This window comes from Dermacentor variabilis, chromosome 9 (assembly GCF_050947875.1).
Source record: "Dermacentor variabilis isolate Ectoservices chromosome 9, ASM5094787v1, whole genome shotgun sequence".
Taxonomy (NCBI): Eukaryota; Metazoa; Arthropoda; class Arachnida; order Ixodida; family Ixodidae; genus Dermacentor; species Dermacentor variabilis.
In genome coordinates this window covers 147,586,578-147,614,141 of record NC_134576.1, presented here as the reverse complement: position 1 = coordinate 147,614,141, position 27,564 = coordinate 147,586,578, and the positions used below count along the sequence as shown (strand labels likewise).

General features: G+C 43.6%; 1 protein-coding gene across 3 annotated transcripts in view; it reads right to left on the bottom strand.

The window, feature by feature from the left end:
• Positions 1 to 1,515: 1,515 nt before the first annotated feature.
• Positions 1,516 to 27,564, bottom strand: part of Hpr1 (THO complex 1-like protein Hpr1) — a 54,240-nt gene continuing 28,191 nt past the window's right edge. For all 3 annotated transcript variants that reach the window (XM_075669922.1, XM_075669924.1, XM_075669923.1), the window contains exons 17-19: positions 12,986 to 13,145; positions 10,645 to 10,759; positions 1,516 to 1,851 (exon numbers count right to left, since the gene is read on the bottom strand). In XM_075669922.1, the coding sequence (XP_075526037.1) occupies positions 1,529 to 1,851; positions 10,645 to 10,759; positions 12,986 to 13,145 (598 nt within the window). In that variant the 3' untranslated portion in view covers positions 1,516 to 1,528. The remainder of the gene's footprint in view (positions 1,852 to 10,644; positions 10,760 to 12,985; positions 13,146 to 27,564) is intronic.

The following is a 27,564-nucleotide window of genomic DNA, read 5'->3' as shown; positions in this document are numbered from 1 at the left end:
TTACAAAATCTTATTGGAGCTAAAATGAACACAATCGTAGCGACAGATGCATCGCAATCAAAAGGAAAATCGTGAATTGGAATTTTCTCTTCCGATTTTGACTGGTTATTTTCTTTAACACTTGCCGACTATCAGGCCCCTCGGTTCCTTGTTCTCGTTGACAATGTGCCAGTACTTTTAGCTGAATTTCTGGCAGTCACATTGGATTTACAGAAAGTGAACTCTTTAATCTCGGAAGTTGTAGTAGTAACAGATTATTTTTATCGGCTCTCGCTGGAAATAGTGGCTCACATATATCACATATGTTTCACTGTCTAATACCCTCTCGCTTAACATTAGTTAGGTTGGTATGGGTGCCTGGTCACAAAGGATTAGTTATTAATGAATTAGCAGGCAGCTTAGCGAGAGCGTCCTTTAGTGGTCGAATTATTCCGATCCTTTCTGTATAGCTTCCTTAACTGCTGCTAGGTTCAGGAGATGTGCAGTCATGCAAGACTCTTTGAGCCTATCATTAACTAATTTAAGTGATTACTGACACCTCCTATTTCCAAGGAACAGGAACTTCTGCCATAATAGAAAGAAAATTTTGATGTCGAATACCTACATACCTGCGCAAATATCAAGATGTTTGAATACAAATACAAAGTTTCGAATATTGAATAGTGATATGCACATGCATTTATTAGCAAGTTATGTTATGTCGGAACATTGAAATTGAATTGTAAATGTTAAAAAACTAGACTAGTAAGCCACCATACTAAAACATGGTATATTTGGCTCGTGTCCGTGTTAAGTTGGAAAATGTAGTAATTCCCACTAGCTGTCCTCGCCAGCCTGTGCTTTATTATGACGTATTAAGTGCCTGTAAACATGGAGACATTTGACCCTGTGCGAGTCGTTACACATTGCACTTGCTGTCAAGCAATAAGCTCAGAATTGGGAGTGATGATGAGAATTGGGAGTGAAACCATTTCATTTTTCACTAATTTAGGTGCCCATTGAGATGAGCTAAATGCTAGTGAGCATTCTGCTGGTGCGGCCTTTCTGCTCATCTTGACCAAAGTTGATAGGCACGGCATTGATCAAAGAGCTGCCAATAAAGCATTCAGCTGATAAATGTTTTCAGATGGACAAAGTGAGAAACGCGTCTACATAAGCTGGTAAATTACCTTCTCATGATCTGCATTTTTTCAATTAAATATGTAGCTCAGCAACGACAAAAGCGAAGGCCCAACTTCCATGTTGAGCCAGAGCATCGCCGTCAACGCCGCCGCAAATTTCTTTACGTTTCCTTGCATATTTGGGTCTTGCTAACTGAGTGAACTCTCGCCAGAAACCAAATTGTGAACTTGTTTTGGCGCTGACATACAATGAACACACGACACATGCACGAAGCACTTTGTTGGTCCTGTGCCCCTTCTCAATGTGTCCGTGTTTGTCAGTACTAAACAAGCTCACTATGAATAAACAACTTGCTAAAATCAGCATTCTGATGGGAACCAAACACCCGCCAAGTCTGCCTTTTCTTTTATTGTGCTTCTGCAGCTAAGAGCGACATCATCTTGCCCTTGAGCCCCGCCCTAGCGGCCAGTTGCAGAAGGTTGCCATGAGTCGCCTGCTCAGGTTCCTGCTCTAGCCAGACAAGCAGTGCCTGGTAGGCTTGCTTCGCCGCATCACCCTCGTGCTCAGAGGCGATGTACATGATCTCGTCTTCACCGAAGCTCAGCAGTGGTGCCAGCTTCTTCCAGTCGGCGCCGAGCGCCCCGGCCAGTGCCGCCAGTTCGTCCTTGCTGAGCATGTCCTTTGGCTCGCTGCCACCACAATTTCCACCCGCACCGGTGCCAGATAGTGCTGCAGCATACCACAAATGTCTTACTAGGAATCTTTAGCTTTTCCTATTAACAACACGAACAGAAGCTTGGAGATCAAGGGCGATTCGGGCATCAGCAAAGAACTTCAACTCTCCTCAAGTGCGGTCATGCAGCATGCAACTACGACATGCGCTGTGCTGGCTAAACATGCACATGTGTACTGGAGCACCCGATTTTAGGCTGCATGTCCTTGAGCCGTATTTCATGACAAGTCTTTATTTCCCATTCTTTTAGCCTTTCATTATTGGCTTCATAGCACTGTGCCTCAATTATTGTCATGACAGGCCCTTCAATGCAGAACAGGTAGAAAAGAGTTCTTAAGAAATGACCAGACAACAAAGAAAACATTGCTAATTTCTTTTAGTAGCAACTGTGGTCTCCAAAGTTTTGCTCCCCACTGTACACAAAAAGCTCTCATTCGGCCACTGCTGCACCAATTTGTTGCACTTATGAGATTACATTCTAGCAACAATTAACAGGAGACATATTTATTTGCGCACTCAATTGTTCTATAATTATTAAAAAAGTTTTCTTACTTTCAAATTCAAGCATAAATAAATGAATGAATCTTTATTTCCCATTGAACATGGAGAAGGGTGAGAAAAAAAAGACGTAAAGAGATGGCTTGAAAAACTCTCAACCCCCTGAAACACATGGCAGTGACATGTCAGCAAAACACGCAATGAACTAATAGTAAAAAGAAAAGTCAGTGAAGGCATAAATTCAGTGCAGCATGCCAGCACATACAGAAAACACCGCTGGCAGTTGTACATTGACAAATACGTGAAATCTATAAGGTATGCTGTGAAATTTGTCAACAAGAAAGCAATGGTAATAACAAAAAATAGTAATTTACATAATGAATAGTGCAGCCAAATCAGATTAACTAGCAAAATGTCTGTACCCAATATATAATATTCATTTAACAACCACGGCAAATTATTGCTCAGTGATTGTAAGCCATACGTGAAATGGCAAGTCAGAACTTTCTAAAGTTCGGTCCTCTGAGTGTCATAAATGGCAGTACTTCTTTCTAAATTTAAAATTTTCGTAAACAGGAAATTACTCTGCTTAATGCCTAAGGAACACGCTCACACTAGCCTATGCCAGTATAGATAGGTAAACTTTAACATTTTGTATCTCTTGAACAAGTTGGATGCAGGATCACAATAAGTGAGGTCTGCAATGACCCACAGAATTCTTTTTGAGCTTTTATGAGCCTCATAACATTTCTTTGTGTGGTTATGCCCCATACTAAATTACAGCAATTTAAATAGGGAAGAAAAAGATATTTGTCATTTGCACATTAATAATTTCACGGATTGTGGTAGCAAATAGCTATTTCTGTTTAATATGCCTGTAATATGGCCCAATTTTTGCAATATGTAATTTACATGGCCTTCCTATATTGATGTCTCAGAAAAGTAAACACCAGGAACTTTTATAGATTTAACAATTTCAATTTTCGAAGAACGTAAAGTGATGTTATATTCTGCGGGAATCCGTTTGTTTTTAGCTCTAAAAATTACTGCTTTGGTTTTATTTGTATTTACATTTAGCTTGTTTCTTTTGATCCATGAATCTAATTCTTCCAAAACCTTATTCACCTTTGAAGATGCCTTGTTTGGAGACAAAGAGGGTACAAAGATACTGGTGTCATCAGTGTATATTACATATATAGGAATAGGAGAAATGTGCACTATGTCATTCATGTACAAGTTGAAAAGCAAGGGACTGAGAAGACTTCCTTGGGGAACCCCAGAAATCATTTTCATTTTTGCTCACGGTTTATCACCTAACATATGAAAACGAATTGGAATCTATTTGATAGATAACTGTTACATCGATAGATATCTGATAGATAACTATTGATAAGGGTTCGAGAGGCAGACCACGTATACCATGGCGGCTTAACAGTCAAATGCCTGAGTGAAATTGATAAAAAAAACGCCTACTTTTTTATCTTCAAGATTTCTGAGCAAGTATTTTTTTTTTTGGGTCAAGCAAAGCAAGCTCAGTGGAGCAGTGTTTTTGGAAGCCATGTTGAGCTTTTGTTATGATGTTGTTATTATTGCAGAAACTCAAGAGCCTCTTTCAAATTATTCGCTCCAAACTCTTCGAAAAGACTGGAAGAATCGATATTGGCCTAAAATAAGTAAAACTATTTTTATTACCTTTTTTATGAAACGGAATCACCCGTGCTATCTGCATCTTAAATGCAAAGACACCTGTTGATATACAAAGACTGAAGATGTGTACGAAGACCGGCACAATGTTAATCACATACTTTATGGGCTTGATCTGTATAACGTCGGAGTCACAGCTCCGCGAATTCTTTTTACCAATTAATTCAGAGCAGACCTCGTAATCATCTGTGGGTTATAAAAATATACAGGTGGCATTCCTGAGACCCAATGTACCAGTAAATGTACTCGGAGCTAAATTATTGTCTTAGTGTACAAAGTATGAAATGAAGGCATTTGCCATGCCCACACCAGTAAGGATCACTCCATGATCTAAAATCTTACTGATGGGCACAGTCCTTTTATGACTATTTGTTAGATTATTTAATTGATTCCATAAAAGATCCAGCCGTCCAGAGCACCTAGAAAAAGATCCCAAGTAGTAACTATCCTTGGCCTTTCGTAGTCCTTTCGTAAGTGTGTTCCTAAATTTCTTAAATCCAATAAGGTCAACCTCATTGTGCGTCCGGATAAATTTTTGAGAGATTCAGTCTTTCTTTTTAATTTTTCGCAGTAGGTCACATGTAACCCACGGCTTACAGGTACCACTGCACACTTTAGTAATTTTACAGACAAAATGTTTCTTGTAAACAGAAAGAAATATTTCTAAAAACACCTCATATGCTACATTAACATCAGTTTCATTGATAATGTCAGCCCAGAAAGGTTGGCTAACATCTGAACGGAAAGACTCCAAGGCTGCCTGCGTCACAACTTGGTGACTAAACATAGCCCTGGTGTCTGACATAACAGGTGAATGTGTTTTGATGGAACAGCAGATGGCCATGTGATCACTTATTAAGTATGTGGGGACACAACTGATAACACGTGACATATAATTCGCCACAAGTCAAGCACTGTTTCTGTGGACAATGTTAGCCGAGTCGGTGAAGTCATAGAATTTGTGCAGCCATTGCTACTCAATATGGTTTCAAGTTCAAACTTTTTGACACTGTGAGTGCGCATATCAATATTGAAGTCACTTCCAAGTACCAAATAACACTGATTTTGATTGATAAAAGCAAGAATACCCCCAAAAAATCAATAGGTATGGAACCATTTGGAGGGCGATAACAAGTGACAATAATAGTATCACGTACATGAACACATACAGCTTCATAATGCACAGCCACACAAGAAAATTCAGTCACGAGACTAGCCTCTAAAGAATTTTTAACCAGCAAGGACACACCACCTCCTCGGCAATTTAACCTATGTACGAAAAAAGTTGGCATTTCTAGGAGCTTGAAGGTGTGAAATGTACTATACTGCCATGCTTCTGTGAGCATTATCACATCAAGGCAGTTACAGTTTAGAAAATAAATGTTCAAGCCCAGCGACGTTATTACCGATTAACTGGACATTTAAGTGAAAAATATAGCAAAAAAGCTGTTTTATGAGGCTGGAAAGCGCGAGAAAATTCTTCTTGTGTTATATGACCTAAGTGCACCATATATTTAGTAAAGTATCACTCATCTAAGGTGAGTAATCTTCTTGCAATTGGTTAAGTCACTCACATGTCTGATAAAGATCAGAGCTTCCCCGCTTCTTCTGCGAACGAGAATCTCCCCATTTTCGTGCCAGACGAACTGGAAACCTCATTTCTTTGACCATTCCTTTGCGATTGCCATCAGAGTTCTAGAGCGCTTTGTCATGTTCTTGCTTATAAAAATGCCTTCTTGTTGTTGTCTTAAGAGTTTTGCTTTTTCCTAGCCTGGGATCTCGTAGTTTCCTGCCTCGTGAACCGCAAAACAAGTCCCGGTACTTTTCCTGCCCTCGCAGCTAACCTCCGGAGGGCCATGATGTTGGTTTGAGCAAGCTTTTGCATGCCAGGTTTTCCCACTACATTTTGAACTTTACTTTTAGGAGATCTTCCCCCTTTGAGGGGGGGACTCCATGAATCGCAATGTTTTGACGGCTGCAGTGCCATTCCAAATCATCAAGATCCAATCTCAACTGAGTCATGTTAGCTGTATCCTGGTCTTTCTCAATTTTGTCGTCTCTGTCTTCGATACCCTGTATCTTTCCCGTGTGCATTCAAACGTTCTTGTGTGCGATCAAACTGATCCTGCATCACCTGAATTTATTGCTCCATGCCATACACTTTCTGGTTTAGAGGGAGGATTACCGTCAGCTTGAGGTCTATTTCAGTTATCAAAGCTAACAGACCAGCACCTCCTTTCTGTTCCTGGCTTTCAAGGTTTCCTTTCGTACCGCCTGGACGACACATCTTGCATTTCCAGTTCTTTTTGCTTTGTGGTCTCTTATTAGCAAAAGCTTCCTCATTTAGCCCAGAACAAGTAACACCATGAAAACTGAATTCACAAACAGTGCACACAACTGCATTTCCGTCATCACGGATGACAGAGCAGCAGGTGTAGCAGTGGGTCATGTTTTGAACCGGAACGAAACAGTTGCACTTTTCATGCAAAAATGGCAGCATAGGCAGTAAAAGGAATACAGTAGACTCCCTTTAAGATGAACTCAAAGGGACCATGAAAATTTATCCGTCTTAGAAGCTAATCTTAGCAGAAGAATAATTGGCAACATGACCAGGCGCATCCGGATATCTTAGTTCAATATGGTAAATGAAGTAGACTTACAATGGGGAAAAAATGACATAAAAAGCATTTATTTCACTGAACTTAAACAGAAAACTGCCTTCAAGTGGTACTCTTTCTTGGTTTCATCCAGTTCGTAATGGATGTTTGGTACTTCTGTGCAAATTGGAGAGCAGCCACAAACAATGTCATCAAGATGACCTTAAAATTCCTTCTGTGCCTTCGTGCTGCTGGAAAAAGTTCTCTAGGGAGTTAAAGCAGGCATCTGCCACCTCACAGGTCATTGGTGCAGGCTCCGAGCTAGCAAAAGTACGAAGGAGTGTGCTGAGCACTCAGCAAAGCAATACAACCTAGAGGAAAGTCTAGGTGACGTTGAGCAAAGTGGGGAAGGAGAAACGAGGCAAAGCGTCGTTTCTGTCAACTTGTCTACCAAGTTGACATTTCCAAATTCCCTGAGTTTTCCAGGTTTTCCCTGAATGCCTTTGCAAAACTCCCTGAGTGATGTAGAACTATGTTTTATGTCAAGACCAGCTGAAACCATACCTCCGATGCTGTCACTCTCTAGTAAGCATATGAAAAAAATTAAACAAGAACGACTTAATCCAATTTGAATACTAAGAAGTAGTGTTTATGTTATTCAAAAAGAAAATAGAAGGGAGGGGTGACTAAAATGCACAGCAAATAAGATGTCCTCAAAAGAAATCGCAAATCGAGTCGGACATTTTCAAAAACGAATAAGAAAGGAGATGCATACAAAAGCAAATATTTTCGAATATGAGCTATATCTATCAACTGATAGCAAGCACGGTGGTATGAGGCCCGAACATTGTCACAATTCAGATTCTCTCTCAATAGCTCGTAAGTCAACCTCAACTATCCTGACATAGTGTCAGCCCGCGCACGGCACCTCAGTGTTGTGTTTCACTGCTTTAAAGAGTTTATTTTGGTTTGGATGAGGAACCCTTGCATCTCGGCATCAGCCAACACTTTGTCTTTTGAGCTCAAGCTCCATCAAAACAGCGGCACAACGCTTCCTTTCCCGTCCATTCCTCAATGCATAGGTCCTTTCCGTCTTTGTACTCCTTCCGCCACTCGTTCGCCCCACGGACCATTTGAAGCATCTTTTTGGTCAGTGGCACAGTCCACGTCCAAGTTTTCAAACTCCTTAGGGGCCACGAAAATGTCTGAAAAATCGGCCAGTTGGAAAAAAATAAATGCATGTCATTTACTGCCCTTAAAGGCTCAAACCGCCACAGGCACATTCGGAAACGCTCTGAAGGCTTGTTGGTACACGTATTAGGCATATCGGTGCTCATACTGTGACGGGAAATACCGGGTGCAGGCGTGTATAATTAAGGAATACCTACTGTGTCCCGTGGCAGTAGCTTCTTCCCACGCTTGTTATGCTTCACTGCAATACTTTTGTGTATGCTTCACCAAGTAACATTTCTGTACGGAGGCGAAGCTGACTTTTGGGAACTGGCATTATGCAACGCATTGTGCTTTCCAAACTTCTAAGCCAATTGCGAGGACCACAAAGGCGGAGTCCATGCCATTGCTGACAGCAGCGAATTCTCTCAGTAAAGAACACGGCACCCAACAGCAAAAAGCTTCATGGCGAACATTGAAGCAGCTAGGCCTAGCATTGCTGCAGTGGTGGCTACAGCTGTCAGCGGATCTGCGTGCGAGAGCGCTGGTTTCAGGCGGCAAGGTAATCAAAATGGCAACAGTGGTGGCTTTGATTAGTGCCGTTTCAGACCTGCGGTCACGGCAAAACCTCTAGAAAATCAGACGGTGAAGAGTTCTTGCGTTCGAAATTTGAGACGTTCTGATACATTGACTCTTGATAAATTGACTCTGATACATTGACAATGTTTAACAGTCTCAGTAGAGAACAGCAATTTATGATAGGTAGCGAGGAACTGGAAGTGGTAAGGGAATCTACTTAGGGCAGGTAGTGACCGCAGATCCGGATCATGAGACTGAAATAATCAGAAGAATAAGAATGGGCTGGGGTGCGTTTGGCAGGCATTCTCAGATCATGAACAGCAGGTTGCCATTATCCCTCAAGAGAAAAGTGTATAACCAGCTGTGTCTTACCAGCACTCACGTACGAGGCAGAAACCTGGAGGCTTACGAAAAGGGTTCTACATAAATTGAGGACGAGGCAACGAGCTATGGAAAGAAGAATGATAGGCGTAACGTTAAGGGATAAGAAAGGAGCAGATTGCGTGAGGGAAAAAACGCGAGTTAATGACATCTTAGTTGAAATCAAGAAAAAGAAGTGGGGCATGGGCAGGACATGTAATGAGGAGGGAAGATAACCGATGGTCATTAAGGGTTACGGACTGGATTCCAAGGGAAGGGAAGCATAGCAGGGAGCGGCAGAAAGTTAGGTGGGCGGATGAGATGAACAAGTTTGCAGGGACGACATGGCCACAATTAGTACATGACCGGGGTAGTTGGAGAAGCATGCGAGAGGCCTTTGCCCTGCAGTGGGTGTAACCAGGCTGATGATGATGATGATGATGACGATGATACATTGACTCTATGGGGTACGTGGTGGTGCCGCGAAGCCGTCCAAATTATCGGGAATCCGGAAAGTCGGTTGTTGACTGTACACTGGCAACTCCTCCAGCCGACGACAGGACGTCAAAGACGATTCGTTATGATTCCTATCTGTTACTCGAGTCAGCATTACAGCGACTTTCGACCTCTGAAATAATATTACAGCTAATTTTCCCTGATAGAGGCACAAATTCCCTGAGTTTTCCCTGAGTTTTTCCAGACTACTCAATATCCCTGAGAATTCCCGGTTTTCTCGGTTGGTAGACACCCTGCACGAGTCCACTGGCTAAGCGCACTGCGGCTCGCTGAGGAAAACCACGTTTGGCTTACATTTAGCGCGTCGTAGGCACCAAAAGCAGAAGTCGTGGCGTCTACGTTAACATCTAAAATGAAATTTGAACTGTGCGCCACCATGACATTTAGCAGACGAAGCGCTGTGAGCACGCCCCACTGCGCTGTAGCCTTCGCAGTGCAAGGCATTGAAGAAGGAACAGGAGCACAGTGGGCGCCGTGTTTGATTACCAATAACTCTCACTTCTGCTGAACGTACTGAAGTACTTTATTGCGGCAAAGTATTTCTGAAATAGCCTATTTTCACTTCAAATGCCTTTTTCCACTTCGATAAAAAGTGGTTCAGGGCCCCTTTAACGAGAGTTCACAGTATTAGAACACTATTACAGCCATAAATGAAGATACATCAGAATTCAGTCAAGCAGACAAACTTGATATATGACATATTTCTCTCGAATACAGCAATAATTTGTAAACAGGGCTTTTGCAAAAGATGTAAGAAAAAGCAACAATTCCATGTGCATCCTAAACTAGTGTGCTAGCTTTTTCGTTTCTACAAGCTCTAGTGAATTCATTTCTTAGAATTTTGACATTTGTCTTTGGTATGAAGTTACGAGCTTTAACCTAGTGCTTCAATTCTGTGCTTCTCAACTACTGAAATTCTTTAAAGACATCTGATCTTTTAAATCATATGCCTCATCTCAACAGCCACTAAAATGGAAGTTTTTTTTTTTACATGCTACAAATTTTATTCCAACTGGTTTATCAGTTGCCAAATGTGAGCGTTTCTGTGTTCCACGTATATTATATAGTATTATTTCGTGCTTCTGTATTAGGATAGAGAAACCAAAGTTGGCCATAAAGTAAAGCTTCCTCTCTAGAAGAAAAGTGAGAATTCTTTGCTTCACACTAGAAAGTGCCAGGCACACCTGCTGTCACACTTCACAAAGCTGCGAGGTCAGAAAATAAACTGCGACACACATGCACCATCCACTTCAAAGAAATAAAATGTTGGCATAAAATGAAGATGTGACTTAGGTTTGCCACTAGGGATGACAGACCAGCACACGTCTCAGGAATGCAAAGTACCTGGCAGAGTACCAAGCATACCTGTGTCCCGAGATGCCTCCTTGCTTTCATCGTGATTCTTGAGCAGCTCATCTTCGCTGTCTCCATAGTCAGCCATGTCTGTCTTCTCATCAGCTGCCTGGGACGGGGCTGAATTCTGAAATTCAATTTATTTCAATCATTCAATAAACTGTACATAGGTAGTGCAAGAACCAGAGAAGCCTCCAAAAAATGCAATGTAAACAGGTTGACTCGCCACTGTCCCTCACCTTGCCTTTATATATTTTTAGGCACATTCTCAATACAGCAACTACACAGACCATGACAAACAAGACAAAGACATACAAAGACAAGCAGAGGGAGCTAGTTTAAGCAAAAGCAAGACATATGTATCCTACAATTGGAAGGAAACATACAATTAGTGATGAGCAATAAAAACAAGGCAAAAGCAGTTTGAATCAAGCACTTACCCTTCTTCATCTGTCTTTTTGCCCACAAGCCATTCACTTACTCACACAGCCAGTACTGGTGATGTTTGTTGTTAAATTGAGGCATTCGTGCCACTGCTACATTAATTTCATCTTTTTCTTGCAAATACGCAGTACAAAACACAGAAATTTTTTAAATGTATATTTAGATTTTAGCACTCCCCCTACATATGTAGTAGTACCGCAAAAACCCAAATATAATATGAGAGGTGATTCTATGTCCTCAAAAATAAGAAGAAAGTTTTAGTCGCATATTATTACTTATCATGAAAACTTACTGTATCTCAACATTTCTTTGTTAAAGCTACACTGCTGGCTTATTCCCCTCACTTTCCTCGCACGACACACTGCCACAGGGGTCCCACCTAGCGGAGCTTATCTGTATCATCCAGATTGTTTTGTATTCGGCACTCTTTATAGGCATGCACGACAAGTGGGCCACTGCAATAATAAGCCTGTAAGGCTCAAAAAGCAGCTCATCCAGTGCCTATTGCTGTGAGGCACACATAACAATGCTGTGATGCTCTAAACGAACATGCACAACAAAAGTGTGGTAAAAGACATGGAAGTAACTTGCATGCTCCATACTGGAAAGGCACTTCAAGTGCAGTACGATAGCTCATCCTTCACTGGAAGATACAGAGAGGCTTCACACAGGTGCAGGTCCCATGTAAGCCACCTCATTCGGGACACATGGTCCCTTCCTGCAGCATGTAAAAAAAAAGACTTTTCGTCACTACCAGCCTTAGCTGCTCCCATCAATCACTCTGAACTGTCGTGCCACGCCACTGCTGCTGGTAGTTACGGCAGCCCAAATCGCTTTCCGCTTGATGCGTCGGCGGTGCTACTATCGTGCACCTGACAGGCGGAATGATGGCTGGCACGCCATGCAGCACGCAGGCCTCGACACATGTTTCGGCATGGCAGGTGGCGGGTGCGAGCGCTTACGGTTTCTGTCTCTCACTTCCATTCCTCAACGCACCACAGGGTCTGATGATGAAGGCCCCATGCGCCCAGTTTCACAACTGAAGCCGTGACTAGGTGCACGAAATAATGTGGAAGGTCTTGGAACCCAAATTAGTATACAGCATAAGAAGAAAAACATGTTTGTCAAAATTTGGAGAGGAAAAAAGTCAAAATTTGGAGAGGAAAAAAGATTCTTGTGTTGTATGCAGATTTCTAAGTGCAGCACTTGTATTCCAGTGAAACTTTAGGTCTAGAAAACGGCAGCAAAAATGAAAGCCTTGTCTGAGTTTCAAGCATCCGGTGTCCGCATGGCATCAGAAAACTTTTAGCTGCATGTCTATGGCTGTCAATTTTGCCAAGAAATAATGTGTGCTCTCAGGCACTTAGATGAGTGCACTTGTGGAGACGGTGAGGTTGCTTGGGACGATCTCCAGTTTACTGAGGGCTTCCGAAGCAGGGCATGGCATGCGAGCAGAAACTGAAGAAGACCGGGCCTGTGTTGCGGCTGCACCGCACCAGAGCTGGCTTTGTTCCCTTCCTATTTGCCTCTCATGCTCCCTGAGCAAGTAGCAGCGGGGCACACTCAAACACTCTAAGCAATGCACTTTAGGCATCCAATTCAGCCCCGACTCATTTCTCAATATTGACATAAACTAATTTTGGAAACAAATTAGATCAACTGTAAAGGTGCCGCTATACGAGGCATGCACTAGATTTAGCCGCCAGTTTTAGTGGGCAAAGCTAAATGTTGCCTGAAGATCAGATGATTTACTGCGACACAAAAGGATGTGGATCAACAAACAAAGACCAAGTGCCTGTCGCACAGGCTTCACTTGTAAGTAAAGAGGTTCAGATTGCATTGCACAGGGATAGAATAAAGTGACAACTTACAACCAGTCAAAACACACAGTTAATACATGCAAGCATACCTGTGTATTGACAGGCAACTCCTTGGCCAGGCGCATCACCATAGATTCCAGGTAGAGCGGCAGGCTCTTGATAGGCTGGTTGCTGCTTGTGAAGAAGTGTGGTGACTTCTGCGACAGCAGGCGTAAAGCCCGCCAGCCCGAATTGCTCTGGTATATGATCCTGAAATAGGCCAGACAAAATGCCAACATGAGGCCAATACCTACAACTCCAAAACAATAATATGGTGCCTATAAGACCTGCGCTTCCATAAATTTTTATGACCACGACACTGTTAACAGTGTCCCTTTTGCCCATATGACTTTGGCCAAGGATACTTAAAAGAGAAAATAAACATGTTACCACCACCACCCTCCTCATAAAGCACAGATTTCATTGTTTCCATTGGACTTTGCACTTAACATATGTGATTTCTCACAGGAACCATACGCTTGTCAGTGATGCCATCTTAATGATTTTATCACCAGATTCAGCGACATCTTGGTCTGTCTAGCAACACATTTTTGTGTTTAACAACCAGCTACATTCTTTAGCAATGTGGCAGAACGATTGGCAACATTTAGCGACTTTTAACATTAAGAAAGTTGCTCCAAAGTTACTTTCTAGGACACACGTCATCATTCAAAAGCTAGAAAAAGGTCACCGCAACTGGCTCTACAGTGCATAGACTCTGTGGCTATGATATGATACAACCATGATCTGTACTCTGGGAAGTCATATGCTGCGATTCAGTGCACCCAGGCAAACAGACTTCAAAATTTGATTACTTTTTATTATTATTTGTTTTTATCTTTTTAGAAAATCCACTAGAAAACGTCTTAACACTGCGAGTGCAGCAGTTTCACTAAGTAAGCTGGTGGAAGTTCACAAGCATAGCAGTAAAGCAAATTATCCAAATTTACTTATGTTATTATTTACTTATTACAACGCTTACTAAAATTTTATGGTGAGGATTAGAATGTAGCAGGCAGGACATGTGAACTGAAGAGAGGTGTACATATCTGAGTGGCCGGGCTCATTTATACAAATAAATATTGTGCGGAACATTCAGGTGGATCAAGTGGCAACATAGTATTTGGCCTGTATACAGGTCCCATAATGTTCAGCACCATGTAAATTAGGGGCTTTAGGTGCCGAAACTATGATCTGATTACGAGGCGTGCTGTAGTGGGGACTGCGGAAATTTGGACCAGCTGAGGCTCTTTAACGTGCACATAAATCTAAGTACACGGGTGTTTTCGCATTTCGCTCCCAGTGAACTTCGGCCGCCGTGGCCGAGATTTGATCCCGCAACCTCCATGCTTAGCAGCCCAACACTATAGCCACTAAGTAAGCACGGCAGGTTGTTCAGCACCATATAAACACAATGACCAAAATTGTGTCGTATAATTTACCCCTCGTTTCTCAAGCGCCTAGAACTAGAAAGTTTGCAGCATAACATGGAACAAGTGCATGGACCAAGTGCATCCTTCTGGTGGGAGAATCACGTGATGCGTAATCTTTTGGTATGCTGAATTTTTCATCACATAATTCAAAGGTAAATGCAGGATTTCAGCTGTCATCATGCATAATTTTCAATGTGTATACAGGGAAACCTCGTTACTACTAACACCACATTAACGAACTTTTCAGATTAACTAAGTTTTCAGAAATCCCCTGCTGACTTCTTATACTTTCAATGTAAAAATATTTCAGTACTACAAACTTCAGAATACCGAACATTTCAGAATAATGATGGTTATTCAGTTTCCCTGTGATGTTAACTACGAACTGCTACATGCTACTACGTACTACTCAGTACTACGAATTAATATTCCGAAATCTGGGGATTCTTAGATGTCAGTGTATCCTTTGCGGCAGCCAAAAAAGTAGGCTAGCAGACAACAAGGAGCAAAGGGCAGACGTCATGGTGCATGGGTTCCGCATGGGTTTGAAAAACCTGAGACAGTGCCCAAGAAAAAAAGAATGCGGGCGAGCGGAGGCGACGACACATCAGGTTTTGTAAGCGCATGCTCCGAGCAGAAAAGTGTCATCTAGCAATGGAGGCACATCTCTTCCTTTTCTCATCCTTCTTTCGCGCTTCTTTCTGCAGCCATACTAGCTGCACTTGCTGTGGAACGTAACCTCCGTACTCGCGGGGATGCCACACGGTCACTCTTTGTACTTTCCAGACGGGGTCGTTTGCACGCGCTTGTGCTTGTGCACGCGGTGTCCGCCTCGAGCAAAACAGTTGCAGTGGCCATGGCAAGAAATGTGAAAAGCAAACAAAAAGCAAGAAACATTGTGCTTTGGAGGTGACATGGAGCTACCTTTTTGTCAGTATTTTCTCATTGTCAGCGTCTGTATTGCGCACATCACTCATATGGTGCTTTGGTGGTGTGTGGTGGCGGAATCTATGGAAAACAGCAATAGCGCGTGCTGAGAGCCAACAGCGACATTTTCATGGATAGCTCATATGGTGACAACTTGTGAACTGATGGGTTGATGGGCAGAATGGTTAATTTTGGGGCTCTCACCATAACGATCTTTGAGATTAACGAACAATTTACCATGGTCCCTTGAAGTTCGTTATATCGAGATTTCATTGTATTGATAAATAAATGAAGTCCTCTCCACTTCCTCTACACAAATTCTTCTTCTACAGTCCTCTATGCGAATTGGTAGTGTTGGTACATATATGAAAAGGCAGCAGTTCAAAAAAGACAAAGACAAGACGACAAGGATGAGCGCTGAACTTCCAACGTGATTGTGAATGGTTCATGAATATATGATGATGATGATGATGCGTGGCGTTTTGTGGCGTAAGGGCCAGGTTTGGCCAAAGAGCGCCATGACAAATGGTAGTGTTAACAATGTATTATGGAAGATGTGACTTGGCTGTAAAGTGGCCTAAAAATAGTCGCTGTAAAGTGCGTAAAATCTACGTGCTATAAAATGATGGCGATGATTAATGACGAAGACTGTGAAGATTAAAATCCATCGTAAAAGAATGATGCATTGTTTAAATATGCGAGACGTTAAACTGCTTACAGCACTACAGCCTCGCCAGAGCCCTTGAACCACAAGGGCCTAGAGGCATGTGCTTATTCAAAATGATTATCGCAGCGGCATCCTCTGAAGAGAGGAAGCGCTACGAACGTGTGGGGCTAATAACATGCAACACAACATCTTTCAAAAAACCTAAGACGGCGTTGGTGTCAAAGAGTGGTTCTGGACCAAGTAACATAACAGGATGAAGGGGGATGTGGTGCCTGTATGCTAAGAGAAAATGTTTTTTCTTTCGGGTTCGGCTTCCCGACACTCCAGTAGGACGTGGAGGACGGTCAGCCTCTCCCCGCATCTACCACAGGTTGGAGGCTCGTTTCCCGTCAGTAAGAAGTTATGTGTGCCAAAAGTGTGTCCTATTCTTAGACGGCAGAATAGGACATCTGTCCGGCGGGATTTTGTTACAGGAGGCCAGAAACCTAATTGTGGCTTTATTACATGCAGTTTATTATTTATTTCTTCGTCCCACATGCGTTGCCAGTGGTTTCGTAGTTTCCTTCTTAAGAAAGGCTTCAGGTCTGTGACAGGGACCAAAGCAGTAGAGTTAACTGCATGCGATGAGATTGATGTGGCCATCTGGTCGGCTAGAACGTTTCCCTCGATGCCCCTATGTCCAGGCACCCAGCATATGATCACATGTTGGTTAGATATATATGCTTTGCACAGTGCGGAGTAGAGTTCAATAAATACTGGATTTTTGTGATTACAGAAAGACATCAAGGCCTTCACAAAACTGAGGGAGTCCGTATATATAACTGATTTCGGGAGTTGTGATTTGTTTATATGCTTTACGGCCGAGAGCAGTGCGTAGGCCTCAGCCGTAAAGATACTAGTTTCCGGGTGCAGTACGTCGGATTCCGAGAAGGATGGACCGACGGCTGCATAGGATACCCCGTCGTGTGACTTTGATGCGTCTGTGTAGAACTCCGTGCAGGAGTATTTGTGCTGGAGTTCCCGGAAATGCATCTTCATTTCAATCTCTGGAGCATGCTTTGTGACTTCCACGAAAGATATATCACATTGTATGAGCTGCCACTCCCAAGGAGGTAGCAGCTTGGCTAGATGCATTAGGCGAAGCTCGAGGAGTGGAACGTGCATTTCTTCACTAAGCTCCCTCACTCGAAGCGAGAAAGGCTTTCTTACAGAGGGGCGATTATGGAAAAGTGTAGTGCAGGTCATATCGTTAACAGTGTTAAAACATGGATGTTGATGATTGGATTGTATTTTAAGGAAATATGTAAGGCTGATATAAGTTCTCTGTAGATGGAGGGACCATTCATTTGATTCCGCGTATAAGCTTTGAATCGGGCTCGTTCTGAAAGCGCCAGTGGCTAACCGGATACCTAGATGGTGAACAGGATCTAGCATCTTTAGCGCGCTCGGGGCGGCAGAGTGATAAATAACGGCGCCATAGTCTAGTCGCGATCGAATCAGGCTTTTATAGAGATTCATTAAGCACTTCCTGTCACTACCCCATGTAGTCTGGGATAGAAGTTTGATTATGTTCATTGTTTTTAGACATTTTTCTTTAAGATTTTTAATGTGGGGGACAAAAGTGAGTCTATGGTCAAGTATGACACCTAGAAATTTGTGTTCTTTGTTAACAGGTATCTGTTGTCCATGCAGTTCTATGCAAGGATCTGGGATAAGTCCTCTCTTTCTTGTAAAAAGAACACAAGAGCTTTTGTTAGGATTGATCTTATATCCGTTCCTATCTGCCCACATTGAGACTTTGTTCAGGCCATGCTGTACCTGTCTCTCGCAGACTGCGAGGTTACAAGATTTGAAAGCTATTTGAATGTCGTCCACGTAAACAGAGTAAAAGATGGCGGGTGGTAGTGAAGCACGAAGCGTGTTCATCTTCACGATAAAGAGCGTGCAGCTAAGCATGCCTCCCTGGGGTACACCAGTTTCTTGTATGAAAGGACGTGACAGTACATTGCCGACTTTTACCCGGAATGTACGATTGGACAAGTAGTTTTTTATTATGTTTAGCATATTGCCATGAATGCCCATTTCTGACAAGTCTCTTAAGATGCCGTAGCGCCACGTTGTGTCATAGGCCTTCTCCATGTCGAGGAATATGGATAAGAAAAACTGCTTGTGTACAAATGCGTCCCGGATATTTGCTTCTACACGTACAAGATGGTCAGTTGTTGAGCGCCCTTCTCGGAAGCCGCACTGATAAGGATCAAGCATTTTGCTCTGTTCAAGGAAAAAGATGAGTCGCCGATTTGTCATTTTTTCAAACACCTTACAAATGCAACTTGTGAGGGCTATTGGGCGGTAACTTGCCACTGAGGAAGGGTCTTTTCCTTGTTTCAAAACAGGGACCACAATGGCTTCCTTCCACGCGATTGGAAGGTACCCTGCATCCCAGATGGTGTTGAAAAGTGTGAGTAGTGTAACTTGCGTATCCGTGTGTAAATTTTTGAGCATTTCATACATGATTCGATCCGATCCTGGTGCGGAGCTCTTGCATGCGCTCAAGGCAGCTCTCAATTCAGCAATACTAAAAGGACGGTTGTAAGGCTCATTCTCTCGACCTTTTCTTGTTAATGGCTTACGTTCTTCTGTTTGTTTGTATTTGAGAAAGGATTGTGTATAATTTGTTGCACTTGACACGCTCTCAAAATATTCCCCAAGTGAGTCTGCCTGATCTTGTAGGGTATCGCCTTCTGTGTTTACCAAAGGGAGTGCATGTGCTTGTCGCCCTCTTATCCTATTGACCCTGTTCCAGGCTTTCGCCTCATCTCTGAACGAGTTAATACTCGATAGAAATTTCTGCCAACTTTCTCGTCTGGCCTGTCGGCGCTTTCGCCTGCCTTCGGATTTTACTTTTTTAAAGTTGACTAGATTCTCTGCAGTGGGAGAAGCGCGTAGCAACCCCCACGCCCTGTTCTGCTTTTTACGAGCGATCCTACAATCGTCGTTCCACCATGGGACACGCCGTTTGCAGGCCAAGCCTTTTACTTCTGATATGCATTTAAATGCGACATCTATTATGAATGCTGTAAAAAACTCGACTGCAGCGTCAATTCCTAACGAAGACAGGTCAGCCCATGAGATACTAGTTAGAGATCGAAATTTCTCCCAATCAGCTGTCTCAATCTTCCACCTAGAAGCGTGTGGTGGATATTCGTTTTCTTTATATGATCTTAGCAGTATAGGGAAGTGGTCGCTACCGTAAGGGTTGTCGGTAACTTCCCATTCAAGTTCAGGCAGTACAGACGGGGAGACTATACTAAGATCTATTGACGAAAAGGATCGGTTTGCAAGAGAGTAATATGTGGGTTCTTTCTTATTGAGAAGGCACGCTCCAGAAGAAAAAAGGAACTGTTCAACAAGGCGACCTCGCGCATCTATACGAGAGTCGCCCCACAGGGAGCTGTGCGCATTGAAATCGCCAAGAACAGCATAAGGTTCTGGCAATTGATCGATCAAGGAGTGAAATTCATGTTTGTTCAGTTGGTAATGCGGGGGTATGTAAAGGGAGCAAATGGTGATGAGTTTGTTTAGTAGGACAACTCGAACCGCCACTGCTTCAAGGGGGGTTTGTAGCTGTAAAGGTTGACACGCAATACTTCTATGAGTAAGAATCGCAACACCACCCGATGATGCGGCGGCATCATCGCGATCTTTGCGAAACGTAACATAAGTACGGAGAAAGTTTGTGTGTTTAGATTTCAAGTGTGTTTCCTGTAAACACAGCACTTTTGGATTATGTTTGTGGATGAGTTCTTGCAAATCATCAAGGTTTCTAAGGAGACCTCTGATGTTCCATTGAATTATTTGTGTATCCATGTTTAAGGTAAATTGGTGCTGTGTTTACGGAAACGGAGTGGATGCCTTATATTACAGAGCCCTTCCAAGGCCTTGTAATAGGTGTTTTGTTCTTTCTGAAGCGTTCGAGCAATTCTCGACGCTCCTTAGGCGTTTGGTGCGCCTTGGGGACAGGTGTAGTGTCCATTGCCTCGTGTGAGGCGCCGGACAAGCGCTCTTGCGAGCGAGAGGTTTTCAGAGGGAGTCCCGCCTTGGAGGGCAAGACCCCTGCGCCCACCAGCCCGGAGGTCGATGGGGCTCCCTGAGGGATTTGGCTGCGCTGGCCGTTGCCAGCGCTGGAAGGGGCCTCGGAGGTTGGGGCAGCCTCGTCTGCACCCACCTTCGGGGTGGATGGTCCCTTCTCCTCGGTTGATGGAGCAGCACTAGCTGCAATCGCCGCGGGGGCAGATGGCGTAACTGCCGACTCACTGCCTGTGGGTCGGACAGCCGCCGGAGGCCGTTGTGACACTGCCCCCTTACGCGCCACATCGGCAAAGCTGCTCTTAGACAGGTATGACACCCGCCTACGTGCCTCCTTGAAAGATATATTTTCTTTGACTTTGATTGTGACAATCTCTTTTTCTCTTTTCCAGGACGGGCAGGACCGCGAATATGCGGCATGCTCGCCCTCACAGTTGGCACAATGTGGAGTGTTCTGGCACGTTTCGGAGGAATGTTCTTTGTCACTGCACTTGGCACATGTCAGCCGGCCTCGACAGTTCTGTGAACTGTGGCCGAACCTTTGGCACTTAAAGCATCTAAGAGGATTGGGCACGTATGGCCTAACACGAAGTTTGATATAACCGGCCTCGATGGACTCGGGGAGGACACTTGAACCGAAAGTGAGTATCAGGTGTTTTGTTTGGATTTCTTTTCCATCTCGCCTCATCTTAATTCTTTTGACATTTATATCATTCTGTCCGCTGAAGCCCTCTAAGAGCTCAGCCTCAGTGAGCTCTAGCAAATCATCGTCCGAGACAACGCCGCGTGAGGTATTCATCGTGCGGTGCGGGGTTACTACTACTTGGGTGTCCCCAAATGATACTAGCTGAGGCAGTTTCTCAAATTGCTTTTGATCGCGGAGCTCCAGGAGGAGGTCACCGCTAGCCATCCTCGACACCTTATATCCTGGACCAAAAAGTTTGGTAAGAGACTTAGATACAAGGAACGGGGAGATTGTTCGCACTTGTTTAGCTGGTTTTTCTGCGTGTATTACATGAAAACGAGGAAAATTCTGGACTTGGCGTCCGAAAAACTGGAAGATCTCTTCGGTGCGCCCTCGTTTCTGAGGGCGATCAGGGAGTTTAGGAAAAGCGTTTTCCATGAGTACAGTTGGGTTTTCGGTTGCGATGCCGACCACCCACCATGGAGCCCAACAGGGGGACGTGACAGGACTTTCTGCTAGAGAAACCCTGCCAACGCCAGCCGTACATCGCTGCTATAACCAAATACAGCATAACCAAGGCTGGCTAGCTACACAAGGTTAACCCTTGCCGCCAGGAAACTAGGAAGTGAGGAGAAGTGATGAGAAGACAGGAAAGATGAAGAAAGGCGAGAGAGAAAGACGAAGATTGGAGAGGAGGACAGGAAAAGGCGACTGCCGATTTCCCCCGGGTGGGTCAGTCCGGGGGTGCCGTCTATGTGAAGCCGAGGCCGAAGAGGTGTGTTGCCTCCGCCGGGGGGCCTTAAAGGTCCAAACACCCAGCTTCGGCTCAACCCCCAGGATCCCCTTTTCCCCAGACACGGCTAAGCCGCGCACGGCTACACGCGGGAGGGTCCAACCCTCGTGTGCCCGGGTACGTGGTGTCGCAACACACCAAACGCCTGCTGACGCAGACGCCCCTGCGGGGGATGAATATATATGTGCTGTCCGAGCCAGGAGGGATGATGATGATACTGTATAGGGTTTTTTGCGCAAGGGCCAGGGATGGCCAAAGAGCACCAAGAAATGGCGTGGGAGAGTCAATGATGCGGTTAGTGACACCTGTCAGATGTATCATGACTGTATAGAGGCCTAAAATATTTTCTGTAAGGTACGTAAAAGATACAAATATTAAAATATTGGTAAGGACAAGTGATGTGAGTGATGACCATAAAATATAGCCTAAAGTGAAAAACATAGAAAAAAAGAAGTGTCTCAACTCCACTAGCCCTACCGCCTGACTAAGATGAATTGAGCACAAGGGTCTGGAAGCACGGGCTACACAAAACAGTTCGCTCGCAGCAATACCTTCTAGACAGAGGAAAGAATATCTCAGACTAATGACATGCAGTACAACATCATGTAAGAAGTTAAGCACTGCTTTGCTTTCAAACAGTGGTTCCAGGCCGAGAAACAGCGTCAGATGTAAAGGGATATGTTGTTTCTATGCCAAAGGAAAGTGATATCTTCGCTCTTCTGCTTCCCGGGACTCCAGCAAGACATGGAGCACAGTCAGCCTTTCGCCACATCTGACACAGAAGGGGAAGGAAGTTCAGTGCCAGTTAAAAGGTATGAATGTGTACCATATGTATGCCCTATTCTGAGGCGGCAAAGGAGAACTTCAGATCATCGTGACTTTGTTAATGATGGTCACTTCCCTAGAACTGGCTTAATTACATGGAGCTTATTCAATGTTTGCTCATTACATAACTATTACCATTGGCTCCCGAATATTTTACGTAGGAATGGCTTCAAGTCTGTGGCAGCAATGGGTATGGACAGATTTCTAGGTGTTGTTGCTATGGAAGTTGCCATTTTATCTGCAAGCTCGTTACTCTCTATACACCTATGGCCAGGCACCCAACATATTACAATCTGTTGGTTGGATGCATACATTTTGCACAGCAATGAATACAGGTCGTTGATTAGAGGATTTTTGTGTTCTTGCAGCGACTGTAAAGTTTTAACGACATTTAAGGAATCTACGAATATAATGACCTTTGGAAGCTTTGCTTTCTTGATGCGTTTAATGAAGATGCCATGAAGATGCTGGTTTCAGGTTGTAGAACATCAGATTCTGAAAACGATGAGCCGACAGCCACGTAAGAGACGCCGGCTTGCGGTTTTGAAGCATCTGTGTAAAACTCTGGGCAGTTGTATTTCGACCGAAGCTCTAGAAAGTGCATCTGTACGTGCACATCTGGAGTGTGTTTTGTTACCTCAATAAATGACTTGTCACATTCAGCAAGTTGCCATTGCCATGGTGGCAACAGCTTCACCAGAGCCGTCAGGCAAGGTTAAAAGATTGAGACACCCATTTCCTCGCCAAGTTTCCTGATCTGCACCGAAAAAGACTCCCTCACTAAGGGACGATTACAGAATCGTGCAGCAGATGTTACATCATTAGTGCTTGTGTAGCAAGGGTGTCAAGGGTTAGACTGTACCTTGAGGAAATATGTGAAACTGCTGTATGTTCTCTGTAAGTTAAGGGACCATTCATTCAATTCAACGTATAGACCCTCTGTAGGGCTTGTTCCGAAGATGCCTGTGGCCGGACAGATACCCAGACAGTGTACAGGATCCAGTATTTTCAGCGCGTTAGGCATGGCATAGTGATATATGATGGCACCATAGTCCAACATGATCGAACAAAGCTCTTGTAGAGGTTCAATAGACACTTCTTATCACTTCCATATGTTGTATGAGAGAGAATTTTAAACAAGTTCATTGTTTTTAGGTATTTCGCCTTCAGATATTTGATGTGTGAGATGAACATCAATTTGGCATCAACCACTTGAAATTTGGCTTGTACTCCTTATTCACAGGTGTTCATTGCCCATGCAGTACGATACTGAGACCTTGAAACAGACGTCTCCTTCTTGAGAAAAGTATACAGGAACATTTTTGGGGGTTAAGCTTGAAACCGTTTTGTTCTGACCATTTGGACACTTTGTTTAGGCCCCATGTTGTACTAGTCGCTCACAAACCAAAAGGTTACAAGATTTGAAGGCTAATTGTACATCGTCTACGTAGACAGAATAGATCATTGTTGGAAGTAGCGATGCATGGAGTGAGGTCATCTTAACGATGAATAGCGTGCAGCTGAGTAAGCTTCCTTGAGGTACACTAGTTTCTTGTATAAATGAACGGGACAATACATTGCCAATTCTGAATCAAAAAGTACGGTTGGAGAGGTAGCCTCCTATAATGCCCATCTCCGACAGGTCTCACAATATCCAATAGCGCCATGTTGTGTCGTACACCTTCGTCATGCGAAATGCGAAGGTTGTGGGTTCGGTTCCCACCTGCGGCAAGTCGCTTTTTAATCCACTTTAATTTCGATTAATTTATCGTTTCTTTATTTAATTTATTAAGCACAACTAATTTCCCCTATGTTGTCCTTGGTGTCAGTGTTTGTTGGCTTCTTCTGATATGACTAATAAAAATCGAGCACCTCGGTTAACGGTCTTTCTTCTCATTTGTCATATCTAGGAATATAAGCAAGAAGTACTGCTTGCGCACAAATGCCTCATGGATGTTTGCTTTAATGTGCTTCGAGATGGTCGGTTGTAGATCGGCCTTCCCTAAAGCCACATTGAAATGGGTGAAGCATGTTGTTGGACTCTAGGAAATGTACAAGATGGCGATTGATCATTTTCTCAAAAGCTTACAAAGGAAACTCATAAGCACTATAGGATGGTAACTGGTCAGCAATGAAACATCCTTACCATGCTTCAAAAATGAGATAACAATAGCTTTTTTCCACTTAGATCAGGGTGTCTACAAAGATGACATTTCCAAATTCCCTGAGTTTTCCAGGTTTTCCCAGAGTGCCCTTGCAAATTTCCCTGAGCGACGCAGAACAATGTTTTATGTCAAGACAGGAAACCATGTCGCCCGATGCTGTCACTCTCTAGTAAGCATGTGAAAAAATGAAAAAAAAAAACAACTTAATACAGTTTGAATACTAAGGAGTCATGCTTATGTTATTCAAAAAGAGAATATAAGGGAGGGGCTACTAAAATTCACAGCAAATAAAATGTCTTCGAAAAAAATTACAATTTAAGTCGGACATTCTCAAATATGAATAAAAAGGAGATGCATACAGAAGCATTTTAGAATATGAGTTATTTCTATAAATTAATAGCAAGCTCAGTGGTATGAGGCCCGAACATTGTCGCAATTGAGATTCTCTCTCAACAGCTTGTAAGTCAACCTCAACTATCCTGACATACCCTCAGCGTGCGTACGACGCCTCAGTGTTGTGCTTCACTGCTTTAAAGAGTTTATTTTGGTTTGTATGAGGGACACCTGCATCTCGGCGTCAGCCAAAACTGTTTTTTGAGCTCAAGCTCCTTCAAAGCCGCCGCAGGACGCTTCCTTTCCCATTCATTCCTCAACGCGTAGGTCCTTTCTGTTCTCAGCCTCCTTCCACTGCGTGTTCGCCCCATGGACCATTTGAAACATCTTCTTGGTCCCTAGGGGCCGCGAAAATGTACGAAAAATGGGCTAGTTTGAAAAAATGAATGCATGTCTTTTACTGCCCTTAAGGGCTCAGACTGCCAGAGGCACATTCGAAAAAGCTCTGAAGGCCTGTCGGTACACTTATTAGGTATATTGGTGCTTGCACTGGGACAGGAGATACCGGGTGCACGTGTGTATAATTAAGGGATACATACTGTGCCCCGTGGCAATTGCCCCTTCTCACGCTTATTATGCTTCACCGCAATACTTTTACGTGTGCCTCACTAAGCAACATTTCTGTACAGAGGCGAAGCTAACTTTCGGGAACCGGCGTTATGCAACGCACAATGCTTTCGCGCTTTGAAGCCAATCGCGAGGACCACAAAAGCGGAGTCAATGCCATAGCTGACAGCGGCGAATTCTTTTAATAAAAAACACGGCGCCCAATGGCAAAAAGCTTAATTGCAAACATCTAAGCAGTTAGGCCTAGCGTTACCGCAGTGGTGGCTACGGCTTCCAGCAGGTCTGCGTGCGAAAGCATCGGTTCAAGGTACTCAAAACTGCAGTGGTGGTGGCTTTGATTAATGCCGTTTCGGACCTGCGGTCACGGCAAAAAGTATGGAAAATCGGACGGCAAAGGGTTCTTGCGTGCAAAACTTCAGACATTCTGATACAGTGATTCTATGGTGTACGTGGTGGTGCCGCGAAACCGTCCCAATTATCGGGATAGTTGGTCGTTGACTGTACACTGGCTACTCCTCCAGGTGACGAAAGGCCATCAAAGACAATTCGTTGCTGTCTGTTATTCGAGCCAGCATTACCGCAACTTTCGTTCCCTTCCAACAAATTTACAGATAATTTTCCCTGATAGAAGCACAAATTCCCCGAGTTTTCCCTGAGTTTCTCCAGACAACTCAACATCCCTGAGAATTCACGGTTTTCTTGGTTGGTAGACACCCTGTAGATGGAAGATACCCAGCAACCCAGGTAGTATTGAAAAGTGTGAGTAAGTGTGGTTTGGATGTCAGGGTGGAGGTGCTGAATCATATTGTGCATGATTCTATCAGGGCCCGGTGCAGAGCTCTGACAAGCAAGCAGTCATAGAAGCTTTAGGTTTGGCAACTCTAAAAGGACGGTTATGAGGATCCTTTGGGCTACATTTCCGGTTTAGTGGCTTACATTCTTTTATTCCTTTATATTTCAAAAAGTTCTCCGAATAGTGGGGGGTGCTAGACACGCGCTCGAAGTGCTCACCAAGAGCATCAGTCTGGTCTTCCAACTTTCTCCCTTCTCCGTCCACTAGGGGCAACAGATGGATTTGCTGCTCCTGAAGCCTCCTTTGTCCGTTCCATACTTTTGCCTCCTGTGTGTATGAATTAGTACCCAAGAGGTCTTTTCCCAGCATGCCCTTCTAGCTTGCCGTCGTGTCCATCTTCCCTGCGATTTAATGTGTTGAATTCGATCAAATTTTTCACAGTTGTGTATCGAGTGAGTATTTATTTGTTCACACTACCTTACATGTGAGGGGCATTAAGTAAGGGGGGCAACAGTAATTACATGATAAAAAGAGCAAAGTGCAGCATCGTTACCCGCCATTTTAGTATGCCCCATGCTTTATTTTGTTTCTTCCATGCCTTCTTGCACTCAATGTTCTACCACGGCACTCATCTTTTGGATGAGCTACTGCTTGATTGTGTAATGGATTTGCTTGCTGCGTCGTTGATAAAAGTGGTAAAATTCGTTACTGCATCGTCTATATTAAAATCAGGGCATTTGTGTTGATGTGTTAAACATTACATTACAGGGGAGTGGTCGCTTCCATAATAATTTTTGGTTACATTCCATTGCAAGTCAGGGAAAACTGAAGCAGAGCCAAACGACAGATCTATTGATGAATATGAATTAGGATGAAGATTATAATAGGTTGGCTCCTTCTTATTGAACAGGCACGCACTGGAGTTTACAAGGAAATTTTCAATGAAACAGCCTCTCGCGTAGCATCGCGAGTTTCCCCACATCATGTTGTGGGGATTAAAATCACCTACGAGTATATAATGGTCCGGAAGCTCATCAATTAGGTAGTAAAAATTGCTTTTCCGAGATGATAATTTGGGGGTATGTATATGGAACGTACAGTGTTCAATTTATTAAAAAGAATTGCCTGAACTGGCACTGCTTCAAGGGGCGCCTGAAGGGCGACATATTGACAAGCTACAGACTTGTTGACAACTATTGCAACACCGCCAGATGAGGCGTTCGCCTCGTCACGGTCTTACGATAGATGGTGTACTGACAAAGAAAGTTTGTGTGTGGGTTCTAGATGTGTCC